The sequence below is a fragment of the Syngnathus typhle genome, linkage group LG7, assembly GCF_033458585.1.
Source record: "Syngnathus typhle isolate RoL2023-S1 ecotype Sweden linkage group LG7, RoL_Styp_1.0, whole genome shotgun sequence".
In the NCBI taxonomy this organism is placed as follows: Eukaryota; Metazoa; Chordata; class Actinopteri; order Syngnathiformes; family Syngnathidae; genus Syngnathus; species Syngnathus typhle.
The window spans coordinates 14,186,411-14,210,875 of NC_083744.1; the positions used below are offsets into that span (position 1 = coordinate 14,186,411).

General features: G+C 46.4%; 4 protein-coding genes across 4 annotated transcripts; all 4 read right to left on the bottom strand.

The window, feature by feature from the left end:
- Positions 1-641: 641 nt before the first annotated feature.
- On the bottom strand, positions 642-4,305 carry LOC133156940 (transmembrane protein 168-like). The gene is made up of 4 exons (XM_061283080.1): positions 2,817-4,305; positions 2,582-2,724; positions 2,154-2,428; positions 642-2,037 (listed from the first exon to the last, which is right to left on the bottom strand). Exons 1-4 carry the CDS (start codon positions 3,948-3,950, stop codon positions 1,508-1,510), a joined length of 2,082 nt encoding a protein of 693 aa, XP_061139064.1. The 5' UTR covers positions 3,951-4,305; the 3' UTR covers positions 642-1,507.
- Positions 4,306-6,124: 1,819 nt separating this feature from the next.
- On the bottom strand, positions 6,125-8,802 carry bmt2 (base methyltransferase of 25S rRNA 2 homolog). The gene is made up of 5 exons (XM_061283081.1): positions 8,558-8,802; positions 7,720-7,861; positions 7,460-7,588; positions 7,118-7,235; positions 6,125-7,031 (listed from the first exon to the last, which is right to left on the bottom strand). The coding sequence occupies exons 1-5, from the start codon at positions 8,706-8,708 to the stop codon at positions 6,408-6,410; spliced, it is 1,164 nt and encodes a 387-aa protein (XP_061139065.1). The 5' UTR covers positions 8,709-8,802; the 3' UTR covers positions 6,125-6,407.
- A 2,348-nt stretch (positions 8,803-11,150) lies between these two features.
- LOC133156718 (ankyrin repeat domain-containing protein 26-like) lies at positions 11,151-17,472 on the bottom strand. Its single transcript, XM_061282637.1, has 25 exons — positions 17,276-17,472; positions 17,071-17,185; positions 16,818-16,991; positions 16,580-16,686; positions 16,363-16,500; positions 16,156-16,268; positions 16,028-16,089; positions 15,888-15,951; positions 15,792-15,812; positions 15,517-15,684; positions 15,084-15,100; positions 14,784-14,989; positions 14,105-14,290; positions 13,999-14,029; positions 13,845-13,917; positions 13,500-13,716; positions 13,362-13,431; positions 13,141-13,281; positions 12,742-13,030; positions 12,334-12,662; positions 12,104-12,256; positions 11,899-11,960; positions 11,749-11,821; positions 11,450-11,668; positions 11,151-11,378 (listed from the first exon to the last, which is right to left on the bottom strand). The coding sequence occupies exons 1-25, from the start codon at positions 17,470-17,472 to the stop codon at positions 11,151-11,153; spliced, it is 3,453 nt and encodes a 1,150-aa protein (XP_061138621.1).
- Positions 17,473-21,249: 3,777 nt separating this feature from the next.
- LOC133156719 (ankyrin repeat domain-containing protein 26-like) lies at positions 21,250-24,334 on the bottom strand. The gene is made up of 9 exons (XM_061282638.1): positions 24,259-24,334; positions 23,702-23,789; positions 23,471-23,651; positions 23,207-23,294; positions 22,984-23,140; positions 22,801-22,858; positions 22,157-22,730; positions 21,589-22,094; positions 21,250-21,508 (listed from the first exon to the last, which is right to left on the bottom strand). The coding sequence occupies exons 1-9, from the start codon at positions 24,332-24,334 to the stop codon at positions 21,284-21,286; spliced, it is 1,953 nt and encodes a 650-aa protein (XP_061138622.1). The 3' UTR covers positions 21,250-21,283.
- Between the last annotated feature and the right edge of the window lie 131 nt (positions 24,335-24,465).

Here is a 24,465-nt window from a genome sequence, read left to right on the forward strand (position 1 = left end):
CGTTAAGTGCACCTGCGTGAAAAGTTTTAGCTCCTGCAGAACGTGAAAGTGGCTAAAACTTTTCACGCAGGTGCGCTTAACGAGGGTAACTTGGAAAACATGTTGGAACGCGGCCCTGAGGACTAGAGCTTGACCCCTGTGACCTTTGACCATGATATTTCCCTAATAAAGTGGCCTGTTAAGTACACTTGAAAATGGCGGTGTACCTAATGGAGTGTCCATGTGTACCTAATGGAGTGTCCGTGTGATTCCCTCGTTAAATGCACCTGCGTGAAAAGTTTTAGCTCCTGCAGAACGTGAAAGTGGCTAAAACTTTTCACGCAGGTGTGTTTAACGAGGGTAACTTGGAAAACATATTGGAACGCGGCCCTGAGGACTAGAGTTTGACACCTGTGACCTTTGACCATGGTATTTCCCTAATAAAGTGGCCTGTTATGAGGTACACTTGAAAATGGCGGTGTACCTAATGGAGTGTCTGTGTGATTCCCTCGTTAAGTGCAATATTTTATAGAGCTAGTCTAAAAGTAAACAAAGCCATATTGATTCTTTTGGATTTTGATCACAATCACTTTCAATAGTTTATTCCTTACACTGTCTAAAACCGTTTTTTCAAAAACTGTCACTTTCATTTACAAAAGAAATACAATTTAAAGAATATTTATTATTTATTTGTATTCAATTATTCGACTCTACATATATATGGGAATAGAACTTTGTCTTTTGTTGTAATATAACTGATTTTAATATAGAAGCTGGTGTAACAATTAACAGATTTTTGTTGGTGTGCCTCGAGCTTTTTTCCAATGACATATCCCGTGAATGAAAAAAGGCTGGGAAACACTGAGCTAATCAAGTGTAAGGATACAATATTAGAAATATATTTTTAAAATAGTTGTTTTAAAAAGGCTGGTTGAGGTTTTCGTAGCACTTTGGCGTTTAAATGTGTGCAAAGATCAGCAACACTTTGGTGTCATCACAGTTGGAAAAGGCACATTGGGAATTTGTATTTGACAAATATGAGCAAAATTAATGTTTGACATATGTATTGGACCCGCCTATGCAAGCTTGAGGCCACACAGCACCTGTGACTGGTGCGATTTTTGTTTGCTTTTGAACACCAATCATATTTTTAATGCTAAAATATAGTTATTCCTTTTCAAAAGAAGGAGAAATAAATAGCAAAACACATTATTATGCCTTGATGACGGCAGCAAATTAAAGTTCAAGCGCTGCAAGATGCCGGATGGTGTTTTCTGGTCCAATACATTTGCTAAACACTGTAAACACGTACAAAAAACAACAACAACAAAACGAGTGCAAACTAGCATCAAGCCTCCAACTCGCACGATTTTCTACATTGCTTGACTTTGAATTGGAGCGAATCTTTGTTGACTGGGCAAGAAGAAGTGGGCCCCTGTTATATTTTGTGGTCAGTAACAAAATGGCTGCCGGTTGGTAAGAAGAAAAGCTGCCGATGTAACAAGATGGCTGTAGGCGGTTTCCCTGTCTAAGATCGGACCAGTTTGAAGCCTTGTCCGGTGTCCAGAATGGCGGGAGGAAACCAGTTGAGCTTGACCCTCTTGAGGCACCTGAGGCAGGCGCTGCAGGGCCACAGCAGGCTGAGCCCACCGCACCACAAGGCCAGGCGGACCAGCGGGTAGGTGACCCGGGGGAAGTAGGCCCTCCAGTGGTCAGTGAGGTCATCGCCGGTGGGCAGGTGCAACACGTAGTCGCCCCAGCGGCGGGACACGCCGTAGACGGCCGGCGGCGCCCCACCCCGCCGCGACCACGGGACGCCGCCGTCCCCGTCGCAGTTGTACGCCACCCAGTGCGACAGGAAGTCCCCCCGCTGCAGTTCGGCGAGCCGAGACGGCGTGGCGCCCTGCACGGCCACGTGCACGCCCTCAACCCGCCGCGCTGCCTTCACCATGGCCGACGAGTGGTCGCAGTCCAGCACCAGGATGAGGCGGGAGGGGAAGGTGCCGTTCTTCTCCCTCCACCAGTCCAACAGCTGGTCCAGACTGAGCGTGTCCCCGCCTTCAAGAGACAAAGAACAACCGTTAACTTGGATTGAAATTAGTCAAAGAAAAACGAGTCGAGAAGACTCGAGCTTTGGCGCCCGGACCTAAGTGTGACATCATGATACAACAGACCTGCCAGCGCCCACTCCCCGCTGCGATGCGTGTGCCCGCTGTAGAAAAGCAGGTAGGTGTCGTGGCGCGGCCCGTCGGCTGTGCGCAGATCCATGAAGGACTTGAGCTTGGCCTGCAGCGCCTCCAGCGTGATGCCGCCGGTGGAGTAGTCGCAGCCGAACGTCTCGATGAGGTGCTGGGCCAAGAAACGCTGGATATTGCTCAGCATGGCCGTGGAGCGCAGGTTGAGGTGCTGCACCTGGTCGGGGGGCAGCAGCACAGGCTGCCCGTCGGGGCTGCATGGAAAACATTTTGCAGAGCGACATTTTAATGTGGATTGTTGTGTGTGTGAATTTTTGGGGTGATGTGTTTGTAGCACTTGGAGAGTCGTCTATGTTTTAGGGGTGAAACGTTTGACAATGCAATATTTGCTGTGGCATGCGACGTACCTGCAGTAGTTGGTGGGTATGACCATGGCGTAGCCCACACACGTTCCTCCTAGGCTGCCGCCCAGCTCGTGGAACAGGCCGTGAAAGACAGACTCCAGAGGGAGAACCAGCAGGAAGGTGCTCAAGAAGATGCTGCTGGACGCCTGGGTGCAACAAACACAAAGCTCAGCCAAGCGAACTTCTCAAACAAGTCAACTGGATCACATGCGGATACATAAAAGCCGCTGCCGCTTACCTGCCAGGAGAGAGCGCCGAGGGCGACGGTGGACACCAGCGTGAAGCGCAGCAGGCGCTCACAGATGAGGCAAAAGTGCCTCATGCCCTTGGAGGCCATGATCTTATCCAGCCCGCTGCCCCCGCAAGCCTGGCTCAGGCAAACTCTTTGGCAGTCGCTGAGCTTGCTGTGAAAGCCCCACAGGCTGATGAAGAACACCAAGTGGCAGACGGCCCAGAAAAGCGTGCATGCTGCCATCGCCGGGATGGTCAGGTACCAGCGGTCCAGGCGACCCAGCACCTGTGCTGCCAGAACGACGAAGGTGACCTCCAGAAGCAGCAAAGGCAGCAGGGTGAGGCGGCGCCACAAGCCCCTCCGGTGCAGGAAGGGCTGCCAACGCTCGGTCACCGAGAGGCCGCTGAAGTAGACGTCGAGCAGCGGCTCGCACACCAGCAGCCCGAAGAAGCATCCCAGGGCAAAGGCGTTGGTCCGGACTCCTAGGCTCGCCAGGAAGAAGTCGCCGCCGATTGCGACAAAGCACGCCAGGTTGGTCAACGCCAGAATCGCTTTCATTCTGAGGGCTACCACCACAGCGGAGAGGGCAACGGCCAGCACCGTGACGCTCAGGGCTTTGTGGAGGAGCAGCGCCGTACTGGCGGCGGCGAAGCCCGTCAGCTGAAGCCGCTCGGCCGAGGTGAGGAAGGCGGGTCGGTGCCTGGCGTAGCCCAGCATTCTCTCCAGCAGAGCCCAAAGAGTCCTCAGGGACACGCTGGACAGGAGCAGACCGTTGGCCACCTGCTCCTTGCTGTTGCCTTCCAGCTCAGGACTGTTGACGAAGCACAGGAGACCCAGAAGGAAGCCGAACCAAAGATGCAGGAGGCTGAGGCTGAGCCGCTCCGTGCCCAAGTAGCAGTACAAGCCGCCAGCCAGCGGCAGGACGAGCAGAGCCAAGATGAAGATGACCAGCAGCGTGGAGTCGGCCGTCTCCTCCCAGCGGACGAAGAGGCCCAGGCACAGCGCCACCAGCAGGTTGAGGCCGGACATGTAGCCCAGGCAGCGGACCGAAGACCACACGCTCCCCTCCCCTTGAACGTCAAGTCGGGTCATCGCCGCTTGTAGCCAGTGGCTGACGCAGTACCGCAGAAAACGCCACATATTATGAATATATATCCGTTCACGCTCGAAACAGGCGCGTTAGTATTTCAACACGGCGTTTCGCTTTGCTTAGGGACATGAACTCGCGAGAGAGCCAAATGTTAGCTACGTTGCTAACTTGGCAAAAGTGGCTAGCCTAGCTGAAGTTACCATCTTTCCCCGGGTTGACGTTAGCGTGCATAACAACGATCGTCGTTAAGTTACGAGAGTGGCATTTTCTTTGGCTAATTGGAAAGATCCGGACCTGTACCCTTTTGGTGAAGAACATTTCAGTTCAGGAACTTCCGACGCGTCGAAAGTTTTCAAAACGCCATGATTGACGAATGAGCCCTGTCTACGGAAAGTGCGAAGCACCAAAATGTTCCGAAGAAAGCGCTACTATTTTTTCGTCATCAACATTATTAAGTCCCAAGAGTTGCTTTAAATTGGTAAACTCTCAGAGGTTTTAAAAAAGTAAAGTTTCACCAAACGGCAACAGAATTGTGTATAAATGATACATTTCCGTTCTAAAAACAACACAATTGTGTTAAGATGTCCTATCTTTCTAAAACGGCTACTTTTGAGTCATTGTTCAGAGTCTATCTTACATTAAAAATGCAATATAGTGCATTTCAGCGAAGCTAGTACACTAAGGTGTATGATTAGCTGATTAAGTTTAAAAATGTACAGTACAAATTGGTTTGGATAATTTGCTCCATAAGAAAACACAGACACCTTCCACTTACATTCATTTATAAAAGACACAACCGTACAAGAATCACACATTGTTCTATACCAGTGGTTCTTAACCTTGTTAGCAGTACCGAACCCCACCAGTTCTTCACTGAACCCCTCTTTACTGAAAAAAAAAATATATATATATATATATATATTTTTTTTTTTTTAAATAATTTTTTTTTTTTCTTTCAAATTCAAGACAGATGTTTATCACTGCTGCACAAAATGAGCCGTGTACAAAGAACAAAACCAACACCATGCATCAACTCACAACAACTTACATACCAGCAAATCAGTGCGACTTCTGCGATATTCAGGTGTGTTCGGACCTCCTGCCGAACGAACCCCCTGAGACCGACCCCCTGAACCCCTAGGTTCGATCGAACCCAGGTTAAGAACCACTGTTCTAAACTGTTGAAAATGTTTGATGATTATAAACCATGCAAATGAGTCTCAAGGAAAGACTGGAAGACTACCGCACCACGTCATAACACTACCACTGACTTTGAGTGATGCTCTATTCAGAAACAGAAGCCGTATGAACATGTATTAGATGAAAAGAATAACTTTTGTGTGCTGTCCAAGTGTGACATTTTTAAGAGTGTGATGGTATCTAAAAGCATTTCCAGACGTGCCGCTTTCTCATCTTGCTGGTCATTGTAAGAAAATAGGTCAATTTGCGACGGCCTTTGGGATCAATGAGATAAAGTGCCAGGACGCCGTCATTCACACGCACAAACCCAACAAACACAATTGTTAACTATTAGCTTAAAAACCTCAGCAGCATCTATTGCGTTAAAGGTTTAAAAAAAAAAAAAAAAAAAAAATCATCTCAAACCTGTTTCAGAGGTTCAACTAGTGCAAACGTTTTCAGTTCAGGTGAAGTTTCAGTCTGAGGGAGCAGGACACTTCCGACCAGAATGAGCAACCTTTTTGCGTACACTTTTGTTCTATCGTGAGCATTTGTGCTTGAAATGTGGTTTGAGTTGGGTTTTGAAATCAAACGGCTGGCTGGATCTTGCTCATTGGTTGCTTACGCTCGATTTACATCCGCAAAGTTACTGCAATCACCGAGTCTATTTGGCAGCAACACATTTGTATCATTTCTCTGCTTAAAAACCAAAAACTAAGATACGAAAAGTAAGCGATATAGGCTCTCCCAAAAACAGGACTACTTCAAAACATTAGTACCTTGAGTACACAATGAGCAACACACTTACGTCACATTAGTAGAATACTCCAGTTACATGATCCTACAATGCTACAAATACCACATTTTTTGTTAAGGATGCAAATATGGGTTTAAATAACCGGGCAACACCAATGTCTTTGAGAAGAGTGCGCTTAACATTTTCCAGCTCGCCCGTCAATGTCCTCTTCTTCAGTCTCTTCACTGACCGTCATACTGCTCAGGTTGTCTTTTTATTTTTTTTCTTGCTAAAAAGCGGCTCGACGTCCACGCTCTGTCAGCACGAGGACGCGCCGGAAGATGATGCTGGACGTCAAGATAGCGGGAGGCGTTGATATATTTGGGGCGCTCGCTTTCCAACTCTTAGAAAAAGTCAATCTATTTATCAAAATATATGTCGAGCGAGGGTGTTCTCAGAAAATATTGCGTAAACATATCTCTTTCACACTGTGCAAGTGGTTTGAGGGGAAAGGAAGGGAAGGGCGAGGAGAATGCAGCAGGTTTACGTTTGGCAGCGCAGCAGTTGAAGCGCAACAAGAGTGTGGGGGGGTCTAGGTCTGGAGCAGGATGGGGTCCTCCAGCTCCTGGAAGCCGGGCAGCGAGCCGCTCTGGCTCTCGCCGGAATCCGAGTCACAGGCGTCGGGCAGCTCGGCGAAGGCCCAAGCCAGCTGCTCGTCGTCCATGTCGGAGCGGGCCTGCGCCTCGCCGCCCTCGTCCTCCTCGGCAGGGTGGAAGTCCTGGGGGATGTAGAGCATCTCGGGGTAGTTGCGCGACACCAGGTCGCTGCTGGTGGCCAGCGACACCTTGCGGAAGGCGATGAGGTGCATGTGGGCGTACTTGACGTACTTGTAGCGCTTGAAGCCCAGCGACTCCACCGCCACGCGCCAGCTGCGCATCATGAGGGCGTGGCGGTTTTGGTGGGAGGAGTCGGGCGTGATGATGAGCAAGAGGCCGTGCAGCTCCAGCAGCTCGTGGGCTTTCTTGCAGCAGATCCAGCGCTGGTAGGGTGACGGGAAATAAGACAGGAGCAGGGAGAAGACCACCACGTGGAAGAGGCGGCCCGGCAGGGCGTCGATGGGGCTGTGCAGGTGGCGAAGGAAGGCCTCCACCGCCTCGCCCGTCAGCTGAAGCGGCCTCTGGAGCTGAAGGTTGAGGAAGTCGCACTTGTACACGCTCTGAAGACAAAGGAGAGCATGCAGAGACGTCAGCGTCATCGGGACAAGCATCGTGACGGAGAAATGACTTGAAAAGACGCCCTCACCTCCACCGCAGGCACAATGTCAATACCGACCGTGAGGAACCCGTCAAACTTTTTGAAAGGGTTAAAGCAGCTGCCCACATCCAGGAGCCGAATCTTCCCCACATGAGCACCGCCTGGACTGCAACGCACACCACCACCTTCTCTTTCAAAACATTTGCACTGTCTCTTCCCCGGCATACAAATATCTCAAGTCTCCCAAACAATGTGTCAAATGTTTACTACTTTCTTTTAAGCTGGGACATGGCCGCCATTTTAGAACAGAGCACCGAAATATGCAAATGCAGGGCGCGCTGGACTCGTGTCAAAAAAAACGCAAGCTTTTGCACACAGAACTCGTCTTACCTTTGGATAGAAGAAGACGGCCGTCCACTCGCAGGCGCTTCAGTCGAACCGGCGGAGAAGGAGGCACTTTTCTCATCTTTCTCCAACATTCTTTTCATGCCACCGTCTCGAAAATACTCCTGGCAGACACTGCCGAGACAACAAGCAGCGTTTTTAACGATAGCGTTCTTTTCAATAACCAACAAATTCAAATTGCTTATTATTTTTAAACTGTGGGCCAAGTAAGTAGGTTGCCAATCGGCCTTAATAGTAAGTCTCACCTATGACACCAATCGATGCGTCCTTCCTTTTCGCAGTTGACAGCCCAATGATTGTCGGCGAGGTTCTTCATGGCGACGGCGTACTCGCTCAGCGTTTGCTCATCCTCGCAGTGCTCGCGCCAGATCTTGTCAAAGTCGCCCACTGTCAAGGAAAGCAAAAGGTAGAGGCGTGATGACAGAAGCGACGTGGGCTGCTCGGGACAAAGGTTGCAAAATCCAGGGCATTTTCCAAGTCGCAAGTCGCCCACGGGAATTGATGGGGAAAAGGAATAAACAACATTGAAGGCAGAAAGTAGGATTCATCAAATGAAGAGCAGAAGGAAGGCAATTCAAAAGTGCTTTTATTTGTTCTTCAACAGATATTTGTCCAGACTAATAAGTGTTTGCTCAAGTTTAACATTGGTCTAATTAAATGGCCAGTATCCTGTCGGAACATTTTAAAGACGATTCAATCGCTAGCCATACTTGACCCCAAAACAAGAAGGGATGGTTCAATCCGCTTCAATCGAGGCCTACGAAGCAAGTTGTTGAAGTGCTGCCGATCATTGCAGCGTCAAGTCACGCTTAAGCACAAACGTTAGCAAGCCTGCTTCGGTTTCATTGACTTGTCAATGCTTTCGCTGGCCTCCCTCGGTGGAAAACCAAACCAAACCAACCCAAACCAAACCAAACCAATCAAAACAAAAACCGTAGCCTAGAGTCGACGACAGCCGATACTTCAAATCACACACACGATAACATGTCACATCATTCCAAAGTTGGACTAAGAGAGTTTGTGCGTCGTTTTGAGAAGCTAGCCAGCCTTCGATTGTCCAAACGCAGACGAAGCGGGCCTCACCTTCTCTGTATTTCCTGCGGAGCTTTCGGTGGACGTTTTTCACCACCCCTGACAGCTTCTCCTGTTCATTCTTAGCCGAGGATGCGTCTGGAATGGGCACGCAGAAGGATGCCCGGTGTCTCTCCGTCCCAACGTCGTCGCTGGGGTCCATCGCACCGGTCCGGCGAGCTCGGCTGCTGGAGTCTGCCTGGCCTGAGCTTCCTCTTTCTCCCCTCCGACACAGCTGCTTAGCATCGGCCGGCCGGTGCACGTGCCAAGAACAAGCAAGGTGATTGGCTACTATCGACTGACATGTGCTCAGCAGTGACAGCCTGATATCCAATCACAAACCAGGAAACCATCGCTTCTCCTGTGTCACGTTCAAGTGCCTTGTAAATCTTGGCTTCAGCTGTATACGCAACAGAATAGCTCGCTCACACCTTAAACCGGGTTTAGGGCACAAAGACAACCAAGAACACGAGTAAGAACACGAGTAAGGTTAATCAACGGAGCGTGTTTGAATTCCATCCCTCTTTTCCAGAGGCAGTCCTGTTTTTTGCGCCCTGGGTGAACCATTGCTTGCTTGTTTTTACTTACTAGGCGGCCCCGGCCCTGGTCACCGTCAAGGGGTAGCCGGCCGACTGGTCCGCGCCGACCTTGCACACGTTTGTATCTGCATCCGTCTTCTGGAGGGCCGCAAAGACCACAGTGGCGCCCTTTTGGCCGACCATCACTTGGCCGACCGCATGCAGGCCACCTGTCAGTGGAATTGGTTTGATTCAATACGTAATTGGTTCAAACTGATCACAAATAAGAGTTGAACTACGCCATAAAAAAAAACAACAACAACAAAAAAACCCGCAGAATATCTATCCTCCAGTTCAGGCTGTTGCATTCATTTATTTACAACTTTCTGCTCATTGACAAGATTTCTCTCTCTTGACATAGTGACTTTCTAATACAAGCTATGTAGCGCAAAAGTAACAAAACAACCACAAAGGACAAACAGAGCGGTAAATGGCAAGATATATAAATGCAGAAATATCAAAGTCAGTTGCATTCCCTTGTCCCTACAAAAATAAAGTCTAACACTAGTTGCATTCCCTTGTCCCTACAAAAATAAAGTCTAACACTAAAACCAAGGCAAACATTTCCCCTTGTGATGGCGCATATCAAATCCATCCATCCATCCGTCCGTCCGTCCGTCCATCCATCCATCCATCCATCCATCCATCCATCCATCCATCCATCCATCCATCCATCCGTCCATCCATCCATCCGTTCGTCCATCCATCCATCCATCCATCCATCCATCCATCCATCCATCCATCCATCCATCCATCCAGGGCGGCAAGCCCTCAAGTGAGCTCAAGTCGTCCGCTTGTCAACTTGTCCATCGCGTCGACCTCAACTTGTTTCCTCGTGGTTGTTCTTCAGGACCCCTGAAGCTCAGCTGCTTCGCTTTGGTAACGGTCCATCACATCAAATCCATCCCCATTCAATCGCTTTGGCTGAGGACAGGGATGAGTGAGTGCATGAGATGTTGGCCACATGACATGCATGGCCTGCCAAACTCAAGTTGTGAAAGCAATTCAAAGTGCTCACACCTTTGCTCATCTACTTGGATTTGCGTAAGTCTGTTTGTTCCGTTTTCACCGCTTAGCGCTGAAATCGAAGCAAAACAAGAGTTTATTTCCTCCAAGTGTTCTTTACACTCGCCTGCTCAACTGACACTGACGTACATACTGGGGATCGAAGTGAAGGAGACTGGACCTTTTACTCGCCTTTCATTTCTTCAGTACAAAACACACACACAGATGCGCATCATTTGTTGTTCACCACAAAACCACACGCATCTTATTTTCAAAGGCAAGCACGAGCATTCAACTTTGGGGCAAGAAAAAAGTTTCTTTTTTTAACTGTATAGTGAAGGGTCACAAAGTGCAGTGAGGAATAATGGCCACATGGGGGCAGTATACCAGAACCGTACAGATACATACGCTTGAAGTAAGTCGCGTTTTTTTGTTTTTGGTTTTTTTGTGGGCAAAGGATAATTAATTGAATTGTGAAATTGTCCATCTACATGTGTTGCTCAGGTCTGTTTTAAGCTAAGCAAACGTTTCCAAGACAAAGCTTTACAGTTGTTTGAAATAAACCGTGTGTCATTTTATGTTTTGTTTGACAGTGAACGTTAACGAAGGGGGATATCAGAGTTTGAAGGAGCCACAGCCAAGGCCAAAGTATGACAAGGTTGGTGTTAGGCACAAGAATAGGAAGAATATTCCTATTCCTATAAGAACCAGCTCAGTGACCTAGTGGTAGAGTGTCTGCCCTGAGACTGGAAGGTTGTGGGTTCAAACCCTGGCCGGGTCATACTAAAGACTATAAAAATGGGACCCATTGCCTCCCTGCTTGGCACTCAACATTAAGGGTTGGAATTGGGGGGTTAGATCACCAAATGATTCCCGAGCGCGGCACCGCTGCTGCTCACTGCGCCCCTCTCCCCCAGGGGATGGATCAAAATCCGATGGGGATGGGTTAAATGCAGAGGACTAATTTCACCCCACCCAGATGTGTGTGTGACGATCATTGGGAATAAAAAAAAAAAAAACTTTTACCTTCTGAGGTCGTTGCTGAGGGACTTGCGCAGCCAACGCTCTTCTCTGTGCATCTGCCGGTAGCGCTTCAGCTCTTTGTGCAAGGCGTCTCTCTGGGCGTTGGTGTCGTGCTGGATGCTGTGAGATTGTTTCAGTTCTTCTTCCAGTTCTTGGATCTTGGAGCGCAGGCTGACTTCGGTGACGGCTTTAATCTGGTCCTGCGCCTCCTGCGTCGCTGCCTGCAACTGAGGGGAGAAGATCAAACCGAAAGCTGACTTTGTCTGGTCTTTTTGCCGTGGCCTGGGCGTCATCCTACCTGTAAGAAGAGGTTGACTTCGTAGATTTTTTTCTGTATTTCCTGTCGGGCCCTCTCCTCGATTTCCTGCTGGTACTGTTCCGCATTCCTGTGCTCCACCGTGTTCATCTCCACTTGGCGTCGCAGGCTCTGCACCTCGTCCTCCAACTGGCTCTTATTTTTCTCCAGGAGGCCGCGGAAGGACATTTGCCTCCTCAGCTCGGCTTGCAGCTCGTTCACCTGGTGTGGGAGAAAACGGCAAATGTGAGGCACGAGAAGTTGTCCGGAGGTGACGCAACGTATCCATCGGGGAAACAAACCTTATCCCTCATGATTTCACTTGCTTTGTGATCTCCCAATTTCCTCTTAGCGCCTTTAAGTAGAGCTCGTTGCCTGGATGCATTCAAATGAGGAAATGTTAGAAGAATGTCAAAAATCTGCTGACACGACTGTGTGGCGTTGTCCAGTACCGGTGCACGACTTCTTCCAGCTGTTTGACGGACATTTTCCAATGGCATTCTCGTTCCTCCAACTAGGCGACAAAGTGCGAGCCTTAACAGCAATGTTTTTGTTTTGTTTTTTTAAATGCATCACTTTTCATATTTCGAATGTGTCCGTTTTAGCGACACCACCGGCACCAGGGGAAAAAAAAAAAAGAGTATTGACATTGAATACCTTTCGTTGAAGCTTGTCCACCTCTTTGTGCAGTCGCGCTTTGTCTTCCTCCGCTTCGACGTGATATCGCTCGTGGTGCTCTCGAGAAGTTTCACACTTTGACACTTTCACCAGTAAGTCGGCAAACTCGGCCTGCAACTGCTTCAGACTCGCCTGGAGCGGCGGAGACGACGTTTAGACAGCGATCGGCCACCCGTGAAATCATGCCAAACGTGATAAGATGACCTTACCTCTTTATCTTTTTTCTCCTCCTGTAATTGGTGGATATATTCTCGAAGTTCGGCGGTGAGATCCTGATTCCTGTCCTGCACCAGTTGGACTCTGTCTTCGCAGTCTGAGCGCAGCTTGGCCAAAATTTCACTGGAACACTTTTGGGCGTCCGACATGGCGATGTCCTTTGCGACACACAATTTTTGGGTCTCGTCCAACTTTTGCTGTAGCATGGCACCTTCGCTTTGAGATTTGCTCAGCAGCTCCTGCGTGGCCTCCTGGCGCGCCTTGGCCTTGGACAGCTTCTGGGACAGTTTGTTGAAGGCTTCTCGTTGAATGGCCATCTCACCTGGGGAGATCCATTTAGGCGGATTCGTAAAAATCGGTCAATGCTTTTACAGTACGGGCGAGCTATGGTGTTTACTGACTTGCAAGTTTGTCTTTCAGTCGCTGCTGTTCCTCCTCCTGGAGCAGAGTCTTGGCTTCCAATAGGCTATAAGCCTTACACTGAGCTTCCAGTCGGGCGTTGGCGAGGGTCACTTCGCACTTCAACCCCGTAATCAGGTTGTTCGACTCCAAGACGCTTTGGGCGTGGTTGTCGCTGGTGAGTCGGAGATCTTGGCGAAGATTTTCCAGCTGCTCCTTGAGGGCTTCGTTCTCCTCAAAAAGGTCCTTTTGTTTGGTGCTGCTGTGCGCAAGCTCGGTTCTTAGATGCTCCTAAAAGATTCAAGGTTGCAGATGACTGGAAATTTGTTGGGATACTTTTTATGGGGAATGTTTTTTGTTTTTGTTGTTTTTTTTGGGGAGGAGGAGGAGTTGAAAATTACCACATTATGTTTGGTTCTTTTGTAGTCCTCTTCAATGGTCTGTTGCTTGCAGTCCTGACTCTTTAGTTTTTGCTGCAGTTGTGCATTTGTGCAGCGTTCCTGAGACAACTGCACATGGGCCTGTCGGAGGTCTTCTTCGAGCTTGGGGCGGATGAAACAAAAGTCACATGGCCGCCAGATCTTCGAGAGCGTTTCAACAATTGGATACGCTTCTTCCTCACCTTGATTTTGTTGAGTTTGGCCATCCTGATGGTATTGAGGCTGTCTTCTTCCTGTTGCTTTGACGACGACCTGTTGACGGAAGAAATAAAAAGCAAGCTCAGCTAAGATCAAAGATCATAAGACGATTGAGGTTCTACCTGAGGTTGGCGAGTTCGGCTTCCATCTGCATGCGTTTTTGCTCCATGACACAATGGTCGTCTTTGGCCTCCTCCATTCTGCTCTTCAACTGGGCCGTCTCCTCTTTTAGTTTGGTCACCTTGACAGAGGAGCCGTGATGGTCTGTGGATTTGAGAATGGGGTGCTTGATCGGTTGACTCACGAAGTCTTCCAGCTTCACCCTAAATTGGTTATCCACTCAAAAAAAAAAAAAGTGGAGCATACGAGGAAGTCAATGACATCATGTACCCGTGACAATTTGGTGTTAGAACGAAAATTTATTAGAGACGATGCCTTCTAGTTCAGAAGGGGGTGTGGGAACTCACCTTCCTCCAGAGTCCCATCCGATGAGGACGTGATCTCATCAAGTTCTTCGGAGATCTCCATTTCATCAATGCGCTGGATTTGGAACAGAACATGTTAACTGAATTCACTTTCCGCACCACAAAGTGTATTTGAAAAAAACATTCCATTGCTTACCTGTTTCTTCATCTTTTGTTTGGATTGCGACCTGTTGCCAACAAACAGAAATTTATTGTAGAATTGTGTCACGTTCATCTCAGCAAAAGTCATTTTGCATATCTACCTTCCTTCATCCTCCGAGCAATCACTCAAAGTGTCGTCGTTTACAGGAAGATCTCGGTTGAGGGTAACGGCTCTGCTGGAGTGAGCCTCGCTAACTAATTCCACTTGCGAAATCTTCTTTGCGGCTTGCTTGTCCGGTTTCCTTGTTAAGGAGAACCGCTGCAGCAGTGATGTGGTCCGTGGTCTGCTACGGAAACACAAGGAACACAAAGCTCGCCATCAAAGTCAAGCTGGGAAGAGCCATTGTACGCTTCTTTGACCCCCGACCCCGAAAGTAAATTTGGTGAATGCATTTTTAGCCGGATTTGGGATAAAAAAATAAATAAAAAAATCCTAATTGAAATTCAACCATTCATTTTCTAACCCTAACCTCACAAGCCCTGAACCTCACAAGTGCCAACCACTAAGGCGCCGTACTGCCCCCGTTTTTGGGAATCTCAATTAACGAAATATTGAGATTTAGATCAAAGTAAAAGAAATACAGAATGAATAAATAATTAAATGAAAAATAAAATATAAAAGAAACTGAATCAATAAATAATGAAATGAAAATAAAAATAGATAATAATATAATAAATAAAATATACAAGAATAAATAATGAAATGAAAAATAACTACATACATTTTCCAGCCATCTTTTGGGAGTGTGGGGCCAAATTTAATGTGCGAAACGTGCGTACCTTACTGTTGGCTTCTTTGAATTTGAAGAGGCGTCAGGTGGACCTGACATTTCCTTGTTCCTCAATAAACTGCCTTTGCAGCTCACTGAACTCTCAGCTTTCTCACTTGCATGTCCTTCTAATCTTCTGGCGACAAGGTCAAAAGCAGTATTTGGATTTTTCACTGGAAGACTCTGAGAAGGCTCTTTGGCACCCTGAAAAAGCCACTACAAGAGAAGGTCAGAGGTCAGCAATCTCAATACACGAGCTTACACTAGCTTTACTTGAGCGCAACGGAAAGATGTAATCGAGCTACTCGACATTCGTGACGTCCAAACCTGGGAACAAAGTCGGTCATTACCAAAATGAGAACATGGTCTTCTTGTGGTCCTCCGCTCAAATTTCTTTTTTTTCCCCAAATAGAAGGGTGAATCACTACTGCTTGACTTTTCCAAAATTAAATTACATTATCAGCAAATGCTCAAAATGTTGGCTTGAGCGATTTAAATAGACATTATCAACGGAGGAGACTTTTTTTCCAATATATTCCGACACGAGGTATATAAATAAATAAATGCAATTTGCATGATTTATGACAGTCAGCCAAACACGTGCACGTGGTTTTGGGCCAATTGCAAATGCCGTAAGCGTGCCCACTTTGACTTAGAGGATCTGATGTGCTTTATGTGATAGGGGACACCAAAAACTTTAAAGAGCTGATATAAAGCAGTGAGATCATCTTAATGATGTGGGCTCAAGTTTACCCTGTCCGAGAGATTCCTTCCGGCTGCCTTTGGAAACACCTCAAACCTCTTGGCTTCCATAGAGGAACTAGGATACTCCGCGAATTCTTCAGAGTTCTGCGAAGCCACCGGTCCTTCGGGCACAGCCCTTTTACTGGCGTTGCTGGCTTTACCCCATTCTGATCCAAAAAATAAGGTATAATCGAATGAACACGACAAGTATGACGCTCGGCTGAACTTCACAAAACAATGAAAAAATATTTTATACAAGACGAGCGAATCTCACCTGAACCCGTTTCTTCGTTGTCTGTGAGAGAAGCAAAGACATGTTCAAGACAATCACGCATGCTTTGGCTATTGTGACTTGTGATTCTCCACTCACCAAACTTTTCAGTTTTTCCTTTATCCAATAGGGTCGAAAACTTCACCAAGTGCCTCATTTCACTCTGGTCACACACACACACAAAAATAAATTTGAATCACCAAAATACAGCAATATCAATTCTTCTTGTTTGGGCCTACATTTTTCCGTTTCAGTTCCCCTTTGTGTCCACCTGTAGAACTTCGTCGTTCAACGCTTCCAACTGCAGGAGTGAACACAAAACATAAAGTTGTTTTTGCAACACAGGTGAGCTTCACTAAATACATACCATCTTTAATCGAGATACGTTCCAGGGATTTGGACCTCCTTTTACTTGGGCTTGGCGAGACCAGGAGGGAGGTGGGCGGTCTCCTCCTGTGCTCAGTAATGAGGACGCTACAGCTAGAGAACAAAATGAAACGTCACCATGATTGTGCCATGACAGATGATTTAAAAAAACAAACAACCCCCCCCCCCCCCCGCAAGATCAACCTACGTGTCATGATATTCCAACTCGCCGTAGTTCTCAGCTGACTGTCCTCGGCTATCTTTTAGTTCAATGTTGGCTTTATATTTTAGGAGCAGTCGCACCATGTCGAAGTGTCCGTTAGCCGCGGCCAACATTAACGGCGACCTGTGTGTTTGTTTGGAGACGCAAAGTCACTTGACAAGATGGGCTCATTGAAATAAGAAGCGTGTCACTGCTTTCCGACCTCCGATGTCTGTCCACAATATTAACATTGGCACCTTTCTTCAGCAGAAACTCTGCCACTTCTTTGTGGTCCTCTTGGACTGCCACAGTCAGGGGTGAAATGCCCTCCTGAAAATAGCGCCAGAATTTAATACATGTAACAACTAATGACTCGGGTATGTGCGAATGACTGCCAATGACCACGATGGATGTCAAATTTCCATTTGAATTGGGCTGCCGCTGAAGGAGAAAGTGCTCACCCGATTTTTGACGTTGATGTCACCGCCGTGCTTCACGAGCAAGGTGATGACAGAGAGTGACGGGATGCCGGAGGCCAGATGTAAAGCTGTGTTTCCATCAGAATCCACCAGGTTGGGGTCGGCTTTGTTTTCAAGGAGAACGTTGGCGCACAGATCATGTTGTTCCTGCACTGCCTGAGAAAATGAACAAGTCACATCAGGGGAAAGAAAACCACAAAGTCACGAAACGTATTACAAGTCTATCCAGGCTTACCTTAATTAAAGGAGTTTTATTTTGTTTGTCAGACAAATTGACCTGGGCATTTTTCTTGATCAGGAATTTCACCACCTCGACATTTCCACGGGTGCAAGCAAGGTGAAGTGCTGTTCTATAACAGGAGAGAAAGATATATATATATATTTTTTATGTTTATTTTTATTTTTTTAAACCAAGCATTCTGTCTTCTACCCACACTGACCTGTTGTCTTTGTCAAGCTGATTGATATCAACATTTTTGACAAGCTGCTCCAGTTTGGCCATATCACCCTGCCAGGCTGCCTTGTGAAACTTGCCCATCTCATTTTCTCTTATATCACTGGCATTTGTGGTTACGGAAGTGCAATCACATGCATCAACTGATGACTTCCATCTCGGGAACTTGAATAATTTCTTCATCCTTACACAGCAGCGTTTGGACCCCCACGGTCCGCTACTTAACTGCTGTTAAAGGATCACCGGTGGCGCCTCTCAATCTGAATAGACAGATTGAGGTAGGGCCAAAATGCTACTTTTTCAATAACAACAACAACAAAAACACCATGATGTTGTCATTTGCACACCAGCTTCCTCAAATGATATGGCAACAAAAAAATAATAGCCTGCATCATGTGATACGTCCCAACAATGAAGCTAAGCTCTCAAATTCATTCACGATTCATTAAACAATTTTGCGAGTCATTTTGGATTGAAAGCTAGCTAATTTGTTAAGATATGCATTTTCCATAAACAAAACTAAGAATAAGAACAGAGGTGCATGACGTACATACCCACACCTTTCTAAAGTGAGCTGGATCGTCGCGGTACCGAAACTCTAAATTCGAGCTAATTTTCGTGACCATTTACATGATCAACCAAAAAAAAAAAAAAAAAAAGTCTTACTTTCTGTAACCCGATTTTTTATTTTTGTCTTTTTTTCTCTCCAATTTTTACAATTGCAAGTAAACAGGCAAACACGAAAATCTCAGACGCGTCATGAGGTCATTGGTATTGATGGCTTTATTGTCACACGAGTCTATACATATAAATTACTAGTTCCCTCTACCGAGTGACGTCATTTAAAACGTCACGTTTTTTTTCAAGGGGGGAAGGAAGGTACCAATGTACACATACATTTGCCAAGGTAGTATGGCGGTTGGGTTTTTGCGTTGTGGTTTGCTCTCATTAACACCGGTGGCGTACTAGAACGCGCTTAGTTACTTTGCTCACCTGCTGTGTCACAGGTAGAAAGACGACGAGACAACTTCGTCGGCTAGCGCAGTTGTCATCATGAGGCGGGTCATTGCGTCGTCACTCTTAATGGGTTTTCCCGGACCTTCACTTAAAGAACGTTGTGGAAGATACCATATTTTCGTGGGGGGCAAATTTACATACAAACATTTTTGTCACGTGACGTCCCAGAAAAGAAGACCAGAATTTGTTTTTGTCAGTTTTAATCATACTGGTTATTGTTTGGGGACACCTGGACATTTTTACCATGATTGTTTCAATTATTTTTTTTAAATGATGGAATACACTACTGACAAAAAGTTAGGAGTGTCATATTCCGCTTGATGGGGAAATTTAAATATCAACCTAAACATGACTTATGACCTTTACATATGAACTGCATTTATCATTTCTACCAACGTTTAAATCGTCCAACTTGTTCCAGCATTTTTTTATACAACAAAAAATCACAGTAATTGTTTGAACCACGACTGAACCAACGTTATAATTCGCCATTGTAGATGGTTGGTCGATGTAATAAGTTCCGTTACCACTCAAAATTGCTACATTCCTAGAAAAGACTTTATTAAATGGAATTGGATGTGTCACATCTGACAGTTCTTGTTTTGCACAATACAGAACATTAATGGACAAAGGGACAGTGTTGGTTGGCTAAAGGGTGCCCACATAGCAAAATATATCCAATATATACGACTGATTTCTGTCCTTTACGCTGACTTGTCGATTCATGTAACACTTGAGTTGGGTTGGGGTGGGATTTCTCAGATCGTCCAATTCGGTGTCTTTGTCCAAACTGGTTTTATACCTGCCGGTTCTTCATCAATATATTGGCATACTGCTGTCTTGCCCGACTCTCAGGCGACACACACGTCGAAGGCATGTCCAGTTTCACAGAGGCTGAGGAAGGAACACTGGTTACAAAACGTTCAGGTCCAACGCCGCATCATTTTGACATTGTTATTTAGGAGGCAGTTTGAGAATGTACACAAAGGAATAAGTCATAACGGCCACAGAATGAATTGTAAATGGAATTTAAAAAAGGCAGAGAACATTAAAAAAAAAATCACCAATTGGTTCTTAAGGACTACATTAGGCTAAAAAGGTGACAATAAATTTGATACAAAATGGCCAATTACGAATTCAACGTTTGGACACATTTATCGCACCAACCTTGGCCAGGTAGTCCTCCACACTGCGGCTTGGTCCTTCGCTCGGAAGGTTGGGGACTTTTGAGCAGTGGCATCGGTATTGGGTGTAGGCTGGCGGCGCCGGGCCGACTCCGTCCGAAGGGGGTCCTTGATTCCGTCTCAGATTGAGCACCTCCTCCTCCAGCTGCTTCTTGGTCCTCTCCAACTGGCTGCAGGACGACATTTCTTTCTCCAGCTTGGCCTGAAGTTGGTCAACCTGGAGATTTAACTGAACAAATGGGAAAAAATTTAAAACATGAAGTCGATTTGAAGCAGATTTTGCAAGAGACAAACCATGTCTGTCCTCGACACTCGTTTGCTGATCATGCAGTTTCTTCTCGGCAATTTTAACCATAGATTGAAGCCTAAATGTGGGAGTGAAATTCGGAAATGCAACAATGACATATATGAGGCTAAGTTTTGTAAGCACCTGTAGATTTCCTTTTGAAGCTCCGAGTTTCTCTTTATCTCCTGGTCCAGACGAGAGTTGACGAACCATTTTTGTTCTGCTAAGTCCTCGGCTTTCTTTTGGGCCATTTCCACCTGAAATAGAACTTGTTCAACATTTGTCACATTTGGAGTTTTTGACCACTACTTAACATTTAGTGTCAATGATGGTTATTAAAGATATTAAATGAACGAGTTAACGGCCACCTGGGTGTTCATGTCACGTTTTTCCTTTTCCAGCTCTGCTAGACGGAGTCCTAACTTGGAGCGGCTCTTCAGTTCCTCCTCCCACATGACCTGAGTGCCTTGAGCTCTGTTTGACAACACGTTCTGTTTTTGAACCTGAACAGAAGACCACAAAAGTCGTACCGCATCTATTCACGTTCGATGAGTGTGACAAAAAACGGCGCTTGCCTCTTTGTTGAGTTGATCCTCCAACATAAGCTTCCGACTCTGAAGATTTGTCACCAAGTCTTCCAATTGAGCTCTCATCTGTCGAAATATATTTTTGTTCACATTTTAGAGCTGGTGTGAGATTGATTTCTTTTTTTTAGCGCTGCTCACCCTGGCGTCCTCCTGAGCCACCTTCTGAAGCGCATCAAACTTGTTGCACTGTTGCGTTGCCGAAGCCTCCAACCTGATGTTGTTCAGTTCCAGCCTGGTGTGGCACACGTTGACATGACATTCAAACAGTCAAAACATATGCTAGCATGTGTTGAGGGAGTGAGTTTGCCTTTGCACAGCCTCCTCAAGCTGTTTGTTGACATGATTGGAAGCGTCCACGGCAGCCTGAGCTTCCTTCTGCTTGCGCGCCGCAATGCTCAGGTCTCGTTCTCTTTCATCCAAAAGACTTGCTCGTCCTTTCTCGGCTTGGATGCATTGGGCTTTGCTTTCCTGCAGCTAAATGATGGAGGAGAGGCATCGTCGGCAAAACACTGTCTGTGCTAAGAAATATTCCCAAAGAGCTCGGATTAGAACTATTAATTGGTTATGAAAAAAAAAAAGTTGTCAATCAATTAAAACGAGTAAAACGTTGAATCAACTATGAGATAGTTGTAAATTAATTAAAATATAAGAGCGATTAATCAATTATTGGGGGGTCGCCAATTAATTGGAACGATTAAAACGATGACTCGACTATGAAAATAGTTGTCGATTAATTTGCTTGATTATTATTTTGGGCTTTATACAGATGACAAGAAATTAATTTGAACGATTAATTGATTAAGAGGGGGTCGCCAATTTATTAACTATGAAAATTGTTGTCAATTAATCTGCTTGATTATTTTGGGCTTCATTACAGATGGCAACAATGTAAGCAGCACTGAATCTTTTCTTTTTTTTTTTTACTTCACCTTTGCTTTTAGCTTGTCATTGTCTTGGAGGAGCCGAGTCTTCTCTTCTTCCACCTTTGCTTTTAGCTTGTCATTGTCTTGGAGGAGCCGAGTCTTCTCTTCTTCCAAGTCGATGCGGTAGCGCGTGCTGAACTCCAAAGAAGCTTCGCACTTTGAGAGCTTCTTTAAGGAGTCATCTAATTCTTGCTGCAGCTGCCTTTGGCAAGTCTGTGCCGCCTAAAGCAAATTCGGGCAACCCCTCAACGACTGCGTTAGGTAATGTACACCAAAAAGGTGTTATCAAGTATTGATCTCACCTGCCTCTCTGTTTTCTCCTGCTCCAATCTCCAAACAAGAGCTTCAACTTCATTCGCCTTGGAGGCAAGCTCCTTCTGCGCCGCCCGCCCTTGCTGGACCTTTTCCTCGCAATCACTGCGAAGCTTAAACAAGGCATCCTCAAAACCTTTTTTGGCGTCCGTCAAAGCGTTCTCCTTGGCCGCAACTTTGCTCTGTGCCTCCTCCAGCCGTTGCCGCAGCGACGCAACTTTGTTCTGAACCTGCTTGAGGTGCTCCTGAGCGTTTTCTTGGTGCAACGCGGCCCGAGCGGCCAGCTCCTTCTCGGCTTGCAGGGCGGCTTCCAGCTCTTTGATACGCAAAGCCGTCTGGTCGCTGTCGCGCTGCGCGGAGCTCAGCTGCTTGTCCTTCTCCGCCATCTGCACGTCATATCGACGAACGTCGCTCTCCAGTGCATTTGCCTGCGTCTTGGTCTTGGACAGCTTCGGGGACAGTTTCTTGACATTGTCGCGAAGACATGCGACTTCGCCTGGCGAGAAACAAACTTTGTAAACGAGCCGTCCCGAGAGTACGTCAGACGCAAATACTGACTTGCGAGTCGCAGGTGTTCATCCTCCTTTTGACGCAGAGCTTTCTTCAAGTCCGACCAATCCCGCTCAACCTCAGCCCGGCAGGTGGGGGCCAACTGGAACTCAGCCGCTAAATTTTTGTGGGCTTGTTGCTCAGTCTCCAGGCGCTCATTCGCCAGTTTGAGCTCGTACTTTAACGAGGTCATGGTATCGTTCCAATCCAAGGCGTTTTGGTTTTTGTCATAGGCTAGTCGGCGAAGATCTTCCACCTGGTCCTTGAGGGCCTCATTTTCCTCGGCGAGGTCTCGCTGTTTGATGCTGGTGTGGGCTTGTAAACCCTCAATTTCTGCTCTCAGTTGCTCCTGAAAGATAACGGCGGAAGACACGCTGAACTTTTTTTTAACACCAAAACGTATAAAATCGTCTTTGGGATTGAATGAGATAGATTCCAAGACTTCATTGTTTTTGCTTCTTTTGTATTTCTCTTCAATCTCTTTCTCCTTGACCTGTTGACTGTTTAACGTGTGCATGCATGAATTGAGCGAGGTGTGATTCAGCGCCAAAAGCGTTTCCGTTTGCGCGCGATCCTCCTCAAACTGGCCAGAGGAAAATAATCCAACAAATGAGTTCAACAAAATGGCCCACCTCCATGTTGCTCTTCCTTACCTTCTTGTTGGTACTATCATTCGGCACGATGGCCTTAATAGCCATTTTCAGCTGAAATCTGTGTGGTGAAAATAAATCAGGTCAACCAGTCAATGCCAGGTGGTAATTTCACACGAAAACATCAAATTAAATGGTCTGAACATTTCATTTAAGGCAGCCAGAAGAAAACGAAGCGGCCGTTACGTGAGATTTTCCTCATCGCTTTTTGACTCCACATTGCTTTGCTCCAAGAGATGATTTGCGATTTCCAGTTCTTGAAGCCTCTGTCTGTCATGATGACCGTTTGCGTTCAGCGAGCAGCGCTCGTCGATGTCCCACAGATTCTTCTTACTTCTGGAGTCTGAGAAATACAAACCAGATCAGAGATCATCGCGCAAACATCATTTGGCTTTCCGACCAATGTTACCTTTAGTGACCGCGTCCAGTTTGATGTCAGAGTCCTCTGAAATGACACCATCGTCGGAATCTTTGGATAGCTCGCAGTCTTCGGTGATCTGACATTCACAAATTCGGCATATTGAAAAATAATAAATAAATAGAAATTTGAATAAATAAGAAAATAATAAAAACATTCAACTTACGGCAATAGTGCTTGGTGTTCTTTCACATATTCCGCGGAAAATAGAAAAATAAATAATTTAGATTTTGGAATATATACAGGTGCTCTAACAAGCATGAAGGTATACCTTCCGTCATGTTCTGACAGGTCGCCTAAGAGATTCCTGCCGATTCCACTCTTGATCTGTGTGTCACTGAGGTCACATGCTTCGCTAACCACGGTAAACTGTGAGGTGTCCTTCGTACTTCCGTCGGGGCTCGGGTTGAAAATCTGCTGACTTGGCGATTCCGCCCTGTCGTGGAAGACAAAAAAAAAAGGCAGAACATGGAAAATGGTGCAAACCTTTGAGAGGTGACAGCTGTCTGGACTTGATAAGAAGCTTCCATTTGATTCACCAAGTTGGTTTTAGGCTCATTTGGAGGCGTCTCCACTGTCAAATGAGTTTCGTGGGCCACCTAAAATACAGTAAAAAAAAACAAAACAGACAGTGCCTGAGTTTATTTTGTAAGCATCCAACCTCTGGGGTGAATTTAGGACAGCTCCAGTAAGTTTCAATTTTTTTTGCTTTGGCTTGAGAGCACAAACTTGTACAAGTTGTAAAGCCAACATCAACCTTGTCAGGGTTTAGCACCACTCTAACAAACCTTACCGCAGGTTCTTCTATTTTCTTGTTGTGGAAAGGTCCAGCTTGGTGAGCTGGATCGTCGCGATACCGAAACTCTAAACTCGAGCTAACTTTCCTGACCATTTACATGATCAACCAAAAATCTCAGACGCGTCATTGGTATCGATGGCTTTATTGTCACACGAGTCTATACATATAAAGTACTAGTTCCCTCTACCGAGTGACGTAATTTAAAACGTCAGCGTACTAGAACGCGCTTAGTTACTTTGCTCACCTGCCGTGTCACACAGGTAGAAAGACGACGAGACAACTTCGTCGGCTAGCGCAGTTGTCATCATGAGGCGGGTCATTGCGTCGTCACTCTTAATGGGTTTTCCCGGACCTTCACTTAAAGAACGTTGTGGAAGATACCATGTTTTCGTGGGGGGGCTAATTTACATACAAACATTTTTGTCACGTGACGTCCCAGAAAAGAAGACCA

What these genes read in the sequence shown, in the direction of transcription:
- LOC133156940 (XM_061283080.1), bottom strand. Translation starts at nt 3,950, where the DNA reads ATGTGGCGTTTTCTGCGGTACTGCGTCAGCCACTGGCTACAAGCGGCG. An exon ending in ATACCCACCAACTACTGCAG is followed by an intron (nt 2,429 to 2,581) that starts GTACGTCGCATG and finishes TTTTCCATGCAG; the next exon opens with CCCCGACGGGCAGCCTGTGC. An exon ending in CGGGGAGTGGGCGCTGGCAG is followed by an intron (nt 2,038 to 2,153) that starts GTCTGTTGTATC and finishes TGTCTCTTGAAG; the next exon opens with GCGGGGACACGCTCAGTCTG.
- bmt2 (XM_061283081.1), bottom strand. Translation starts at nt 8,708, where the DNA reads ATGGACCCCAGCGACGACGTTGGGACGGAGAGACACCGGGCATCCTTC. An exon ending in CCGCAGGAAATACAGAGAAG is followed by an intron (nt 7,862 to 8,557) that starts GTGAGGCCCGCT and finishes TTTCCTTGACAG; the next exon opens with TGGGCGACTTTGACAAGATC. An exon ending in CGCATCGATTGGTGTCATAG is followed by an intron (nt 7,589 to 7,719) that starts GTGAGACTTACT and finishes TTGTCTCGGCAG; the next exon opens with TGTCTGCCAGGAGTATTTTC.
- LOC133156718 (XM_061282637.1), bottom strand. Translation starts at nt 17,472, where the DNA reads ATGAAGAAATTATTCAAGTTCCCGAGATGGAAGTCATCAGTTGATGCA. An exon ending in TCAAAGAAGCCAACAGTAAG is followed by an intron (nt 14,291 to 14,783) that starts GTACGCACGTTT and finishes GTGTTTCCGTAG; the next exon opens with CAGACCACGGACCACATCAC. An exon ending in AGGAGAAAAAAGATAAAGAG is followed by an intron (nt 12,257 to 12,333) that starts GTAAGGTCATCT and finishes CCGCCGCTCCAG; the next exon opens with GCGAGTCTGAAGCAGTTGCA.
- LOC133156719 (XM_061282638.1), bottom strand. Translation starts at nt 24,334, where the DNA reads ATGACCCGCCTCATGATGACAACTGCGCTAGCCGACGAAGTTGTCTCG. An exon ending in ACAGCTGTCACCTCTCAAAG is followed by an intron (nt 23,652 to 23,701) that starts GTTTGCACCATT and finishes CTTCCACGACAG; the next exon opens with GGCGGAATCGCCAAGTCAGC. An exon ending in AGCGATGAGGAAAATCTCAC is followed by an intron (nt 22,859 to 22,983) that starts GTAACGGCCGCT and finishes TTCACCACACAG; the next exon opens with ATTTCAGCTGAAAATGGCTA.